The sequence below is a fragment of the Pecten maximus genome, chromosome 3 (assembly GCF_902652985.1).
Source record: "Pecten maximus chromosome 3, xPecMax1.1, whole genome shotgun sequence".
Lineage (NCBI taxonomy): Eukaryota > Metazoa > Mollusca > Bivalvia > Pectinida > Pectinidae > Pecten > Pecten maximus.
Genome location: NC_047017.1, coordinates 39,846,040 through 39,853,734, shown reverse-complemented (window position 1 = coordinate 39,853,734; position 7,695 = coordinate 39,846,040). Strand labels below are relative to the sequence as shown.

At 35.5% G+C, this 7,695-nt stretch overlaps 1 protein-coding gene across 1 annotated transcript; it reads right to left on the bottom strand.

Annotated features, from left to right (window-relative positions):
• Positions 1-2,007: 2,007 nt before the first annotated feature.
• Positions 2,008-4,804, bottom strand: LOC117324151. The gene is made up of 4 exons (XM_033879824.1): positions 4,589-4,804; positions 3,347-3,511; positions 3,004-3,116; positions 2,008-2,880 (listed from the first exon to the last, which is right to left on the bottom strand). Exons 1-4 carry the CDS (start codon positions 4,764-4,766, stop codon positions 2,632-2,634), a joined length of 705 nt encoding a protein of 234 aa, XP_033735715.1. The 5' UTR covers positions 4,767-4,804; the 3' UTR covers positions 2,008-2,631.
• Between the last annotated feature and the right edge of the window lie 2,891 nt (positions 4,805-7,695).

Genomic DNA, 7,695 nt, shown 5'->3' with positions numbered 1-7,695 from the left:
GATTACTGTAAAGTAACTAGTGTTGTTGAAGCAAAATGTGTCGCATTTCGACCTCGCAATCCAGTAATTCTTTTACATCCACAAACCAATGTTCTGTCGAAGGTCAATGATTGTCACAAAGCCTTATAGAGTGATACTATCTCACTTTGATATGATATCTGTACTTCTAATTTTCTACGTCTCGACAAGTTTGTTCAGAAAGAACATTTAATTGCCTTATTGAACAGTTAGGATTAACACGAGGAATGAAATACACATGAAGTTTTATATTCTATCCTCACTTTTGGAGTATCAGTAATAATTTACAGAATAGCTCAAATATTTCCCAATTGTAGTCATGGTGGGAATATCAACTATTTATATTTCAAATAATAAAAGTTTCTGTGTTCCTCTTTTGCTCGACCTTGCGTGCCCTTCAATTTCGCTTCTGGTGGTTCTGCTGTTCCCACACTAGTTCACACTCTGATTTGACCTAGATTTGTATGGCAGGTGTCGTCGTGACCTAGATTTGTAGGGCAGGTGTCGTCGTGACCTAGATTTGTATAGCGGGTGTCGCCGTGACCTAGATTTGTATAGCGGGTGTCGCCGTGACCTAGATTTGTATAGCGGGTGTCGCCGTGAACTAGATTTGTATAGCGGGTGTCGCCGTGAACTAGACAGTGTAGGAAGCGCAGGGGGGGGGGGGGGGGGGGGGGGGGGGGAGGCAGCAAACATATCTTTTTGCCCCCCCCCCCCCACACACACACACACACACTTTTTGACATCCAAAATCTAAAAAAAAAAGGGAAAAAATATCTGTATATTTTCGAACCGATAATGTTTTCTTGAAGGCAACGATAAAAACTTTATCTTGTACATCCGGAACATTCCGACTTTTATACTAGTATATCAATCCTCAGACCTGTGTGTCGGTCGTCTGCAATAGCCTGGTAAGTCAATATTTATATCTTAATACGAAATTTTGCTTAACTTCATCACATAGATTCAATAAGTTGATGATAATTTGTGAAGTTAATTGAGTTCATAATGAGAACAAGAGAGAAAAAGTTCGACTCGCGCCTACGGCGCTCGCTTTATCACTAAATTACTGCCCCCACCCTTTCGATTGCAGATCTACAGGGGGGGGGGGGGGGGGGGGGGGGGGGGGGGGGGGGGGGGCTTCACCACCCTGGGACCCGCTGGGCGGCCCCCAGACCTCTCCCAAAAGGGGGAAAAATATATCCTGATTTGCGTAAATAACTTATTTTGTACTACATAAATTATCAAAAGTATCATGGCATGTTGAAATTATAATTATTGGCTAATTTTGCGGAGATGGCATACGATTTGTTTAGTGCGTAAAATTTAAGGTTAAAAAAAAAATTGATTTGATTATGTGTTGATATTCGTCTGTTCTAAGATATAAACAGATTGAAGTTTTTATTTAGGTATTTCTTGTAAATCAACACTTAGATATATCTCCCAAAAAAATGTAAGTTTATCCCTACCCCATCAAAAATCTGGCACATCAAAAATCCAAGTCTGACCAGAAAGCATCGTCGGAACCCATGTGACTCTGCTCTTGTCGTTTTGACTCAAAGTCTTGTGGGTTTCCGGCGATGGTGAAAATTTGTCATTGCTGAATTTTCTTACTGCCTATCCATATAAAGTTTTGTCGGTGTTTTTTTTAAACCAGAAGAGTTGGCAAATACAAATTTAGATCCAGTTCATGTTTCGCGTAGTTATTGTTTAATGCTATCCCTGAACCCGTAAAAAGAAGAGATTTGTCTATAAATTCTATAAACAAAACCGAATCTATGTCTTTTTCAAGGTAAATCACAAGCAGCATCCACGTGTGTGATATTTAGCTATAATCGCATTGATAAGGCTGGCATTTTCTTGCATAACGACCTTCTAAATGTCATGTTTGATCATTACCTGATATGTGCTTTATGATCGTATCATCTTCGATCTCGACGTGTGATAATCAGCGGCGTTACCTTAGCACAACGCAGTGTAACAAGCGGAATCCCGCAAGGTTTAGTACATTTTATTGTCATAGATACATAGTATATACAGTAAAGGCATTAGATGAACATTATAGAAGCATTTCACTACAAAACAAAAACTTGATATAGCATAAAAAGGATGTTTTAATAATAGACGAGCGAGTGATTTCAAGGACACAGACAAAATATAGTTTACAAGTCTACTACATTCTAGATTTAGTAAATAGATGCTACAGTGCCGACAAAGAGTAATTATTATCTTTATTTTACACTATACCCTAAGTTAAATACTTTATGCTATTACCACCCTCTACAATATTCAGCTTCTATTTGTATCTTAAATATTCAATTTAATATTTAATTCGAACAATAATTACATTTGAAATTGCACCCCCAAGAAATTCTACGGCCCTCCGCCTCTGTCATCCTGTCGCGTTGACCTTTTCGTGGGGTATGCTAAGTAGACGATCTCATTTGTAGATGGGTAAATATTAGTCAATTAAGTGTTAACATATACACATATACATATTGTTATACTGTTGCATACATTGTTATTAAATCAGACTTTTACAGAGTCACATGCACATTTGTTATTCCAGAATTATCTACACTGTAGCAGCCAACCAGGTTTTCAGTTCCGACATCAGCGAACCAACCCAACCACCTGCATGATCCTCATCTTACGTAAGATCATCACTCCATTGGACATTGCAAGTTCCTCCCTCTCCGTCACGGCGACTGCCACGTGCTGTTCCTGGTGACCGTACCGGATATTGAGCTGACCGCTTGCTCCAGTGGTTGCTACAGCAGTAGTCTGTTGTGGACTCGGTAAGTTTTCATCATCGTCGCTGTCCTTTATTGCCTTGCAAACGCAATAACACGCTAGAGTGACCTATATGGTAGAAAATCAAAAGACAATCTATTAGAACTAATGATAAACAAATTAAGGCAAATAAGGTATATGAGAATCACCACCGCGATGTTTGATATAATTGTATATGTAATAGGGTGAAACCTGAAGTATGACGTAGACACCACTGGTGAGACACAGGATGTAGGACCAGCCGTACGAGAATTCCGGCACGTCTATGGTGGACACCATGCCACATCCGATAATGCTGAATAATCCTGAATGAGAATCAATATCAGTTATTTTTAGAATTACAGTAGTTAAGTGTAAAAATGCGCATGTTTCTTAATTAGTTACCGCTAGCTCCAGTTTAGTACAACTTGAATCACGCGTGTCATTAATACACAATATTTTAGCAAACGTTTGGTGTTTTAGGTTTAAGATATAAGAGAATAAGAGAAATATTTTATTTTTACCAAGAATATCAAACAACATTAAAATGATATACCTGCAACTGGGTACAACATGATGAAGCACCCTGCACAGCATCCACAATATCCAACGTCATCGTCGTCGTCTCCGCCACAGAACATTAGCCATATCATTGTCAAACACACCATCAGGTGGATGGTGAATGACGTTGCTTGTAGACCAAGGACTGCAGAGCTTAGGTCTACATCAAAACCACAGCCGTATTAACATGTTATCAAACAGTTGGTATTTTCTACTGTTAGAGATTACATTTACAACAGCTAAGAGCAAAGAACCTCAATATATTCCAGTGTAAAGGCAGAGGGCATTAATATATACCTGTATAAAGACAAAGAACCTATATACCAGTGTAAAGGCAAAGAATCTTAATATATACCTATTTCATCGCACTAAAGCGAGAACAATACAACTAAATGTTCCAACATACGAAAACAAGACAAAATTTACAATGGCAACAGAAAGTGGCTAAATTTAGCCCCGCGTAAACCTATAAGGAGGTGCAGACACCTCACAAAACTGTCGATTTGAAACAACAATAAATCCACCCACGTGTTTACAAAATTGGACCTGTAATCAAACTTAGACAAATTCAACTGTAATATTGGTGTAAACTTAAGAGTGTAGCGAACCTCCGGTGTTCGACGTCCAAATAACAGTACAATACAATTCTTATAAATATAATAAATACATAATTCCAAGAACTGACATTCTGTGTGGCTGTAAACATCTTAATGGTGTACATGTACAGTATGTAAGTCAGTGAGCCAAGACGACTATTTATTCTGGTTACCTGAGTAGTAACCCAGCAGTAACATAGGTGATGTCATGTTTATACACCTTTAACTGATAACAATAACAATTAATACTCGTTTCTAAACTATCTTTTTTTTCGTAGCTACTGTAACAGAATTTGTCATTCGGAAAAAAAGATACAGTGCTACAGATACTATAAAACAGTATAGTACAGTACTAAGATATTATAAAATGATATTTTCTTCGGTAAAAAATTAACTGGAAACTTTCGTTACAGACCTACAGTAATGGTGGGATTACCTACTAGGAACCGATAAAATAAACTACTATCACATGGCATGAATCAAGGTAAGAGCAATTATATTTTATTTGTCTTATTTATCTTTTATCTGATTTTTATTCGTAAAAAGAAAACTATTTTATAAGTGCAGCAAAGGAACTAAACAAATATCTTTAATCGATGTTATTCGGGAATATAGCTCGACAATGAATACCTGATACCTACACTCTCCGTCTCCAACACAGGCAGTCGTTTGGCCTGATGTTGAAAAACTGAACAGTCCCTGCGCTTCGCATCCAGTCCATGTCACCCAGTTAGTAGTGAAGAATCCAACAGCTTGTAGTAAAAATGCCACCAGAAAAGTAAATAAGAAACAGCACAGAAATCCTGCAATGCTTCCCATGATGTGTATGCTTTAAACAAGGAAGTGATATCCTTTCTTGGAAATATGACATCACACTATCACAAATATCCCGATAATTGGTTATAGCCTACCCGTTTATTAGGATCTACCGTTGTCACTTTACAGGTTATGTTTTGACGTTAGTAGGGGCTAGATTAATATTAGGTAAACCGGACATGGACAGAATTTTACCTCATTCTTTCATATGAAATCATCAGTTTTACCGTGGACGAATGTATTCATATTTCCCTTCTCGCACTGACGTACATGAGTACTTTATATATGATCATATTAAAAATCTTGCAAACAAAATATTATTTCGTTTTGAATTTCAATGGCCAAAATCCAAAATAAACATTATCTGACAAAATGAAGTCGAAAGACTGACGTAAAAAATAAAGGACAACCTCGGTTATGGGCGGCGGAAAAGGCAAAAAACGATTAAAACCAAATTAATGTAAAAACTAAAACTAATAGACATCTGTTCCAAGTCAACATCTGAAGCGGAATAATAAGTGTTCAACAGCAAACCAATAGATACAAAACCGAATCTATTAACAAACGGAAATGAATAGACACTAAACAGAAAACCACATACGAATTTATTGTTCTTTTTTTGATACTACGATTTCCAGTTTACAATCATTGACTTCATTCATACAAGCCGTGTACCCTCTATTAATATTCATTAAGACCTATTTCTAATTTGTCTGACTTCCATTCTGGTTTTCCATATTTCTGTCTTAGCTTAGTCTCAATGACGAGACTTTTGAAGGAAGAAATATTTGTTTGGTACATTATTGTTCGTGATATATACATTTTACAGTCGTAGAATACTTTAAACTTCCAAGAATCGTGTCATTACAGGCATTCAGCTAGAGTACACCTAATACGGTATGTGTTTGGTATGGCTGTGAAGTCGGTGAAGTAAGACGTCGAATACACACACAGTGTGTAGTTATGTCAGGATAAACATTTGTAAACAAAAATGACTCACCTGGTGAGCCCTTGCACAACACATGAAAGAATGATCTATTCAACCAGGAAACTTATTTTTGTTTGAAATGCCTCCCTATTTGTCATATTTGTTCGATATTATTCATAACTGCCATTTGCATTTTAAGGTCATAATCGAATCAGTGGCTATGCATGAAATCTGTTAGTCAGATAAATGATATATGTCCTCTGTTGGAGACATGTTACCACTAGATATCGTGTGCATGTGCTTGAAAAATCTGAATAAAATTGGTTACAAAAAAAAAGAAAAAAATCTATTGTTTGCTATAAATGATAATGGCGTGATTATTTTTTGCAGTATATTTGGTACACATGAACTAAAGTTTTTCTTTTTTCTTTTTCGCATGTTTCGCCGGAATTTTCAAACAGCATAAGGACTATTGGACGTCCATCTTGAATGAGCGATCTCTGATCATGACAGTTTATAGAAAATATATATAAAAAAAATAAACTGGTGTTTCACAAATCTCTAGGTACTGCTTTGGAAAGAAATAACAAGAAAAAGCCACCATCAGGAGTGAAAAAATAATGATTCATTGAAAAATTAAAGGTTTCTTTTTTGGAAGTGAATACATTGATATATGTTAAAGAAAATGTAAAAATGACTTTTGTAGGGATGTTTTCAAATCATGGCTTTCCTTTAATACTATTTACTATTTATGAAAAGAACTGCATAAATACATACTGAAAGTATCAATCTGGTACAATTATGATATTAAAGATAAATGAATACAATTTTTTTACAAGGAATACTTTAAGAATAACGTTTTATTTTGTAATTAATTATTTACTCGTACACCAACACTGGTTCATTCTATTCACTAGCTGAATTTATTCAGAAATTCCACTTCAACACAAGTTTTGCAGTATCATAGTCTTATATCAGCAATAAAAGATTTCATCACATCTCATAATATGCTTATTGATAGTCCATGTTTATCCTTTCCTTACATGCCGATCAATTTGAAACTTCATTTAAGAGACAAAAGAAAAAGGTTCAAAAATGTTCTATGAAGTTTTGATTAAATCTGACTTGCTTCCAAGGTGCCAGAAAATAGAACAATGATTTCGATAACATAGATAAACATTTGGGAGAAATATTTTAAGATACCTTTTCTTGTAAATATTAATACAGAAATAATTGGTTCCAATACAGGCTTTTACATCATATATTTACAACTAATTCATTTTTGTATAAAATTGTGTACTATGTAACTCTGAAAAAGAGAAACTATTTCTCATATTTTATGGGAATGTCCAGAAGTGCAAATGTTACTGCAAAGTTTTCAAAACACTACTTGAAAAAAACTGCTCATCCGTTTTTAATTTAGCAAGATGTCTTTTATGTTTGGATTTAATTTTGACAAGCCATCCTCAAAGTAACAGAGTAGACAATGAAATTACTATTATGTTACAGCAGTCTTTTTATAAAACCATATGCCTGAATAGCTCGTTAAATTAAATGCCCTAGTAAACACAAAAAGACGACTGCACAGTTTATTGCTTACAGTAAGGGTGACAAGGTCAAAAGTAAATTTAAGAGGGGATTGAAGAAATGGGACAAGCTTATAAAACTACAACAGTTTATTAGCGTTTCATATTAGTTTCTAATCTACCGAGTCTTTTTCCCACTTTCTCATTTTTATGTTATTGTTTATATATACATTGGTATGCAAGAATATGTTTTTTTCTATTTGTATGCAAGGACATGTACGTTCTAATGGTATGCAAGAACATGTATGTTCGATTGGTATGCAAGAACGTGTATGTTCTATTGGTATGTGAGAACATGTATGTTCTATTGGTATGCGAGAATATGTATGTTCTATTTGTATGCAAAGACATGTATGTTCTATTGGTATGCAAGAGCATGTATGTTCGATTGGTATGCAAGAACGTGTATGTTCTATTG

Coding starts and splice junctions, on each gene's coding strand:
- LOC117324151 (XM_033879824.1), bottom strand. CDS start 4,766: ATGGGAAGCATTGCAGGATTTCTGTGCTGTTTCTTATTTACTTTTCTG. Junction 3,512..4,588: donor CTGTGTTGGAGACGGAGAGT/GTAGGTATCAGG, acceptor GTTTTGATGTAG/ACCTAAGCTCTGCAGTCCTT. Junction 3,117..3,346: donor CATGTTGTACCCAGTTGCAG/GTATATCATTTT, acceptor ATTCTCATTCAG/GATTATTCAGCATTATCGGA.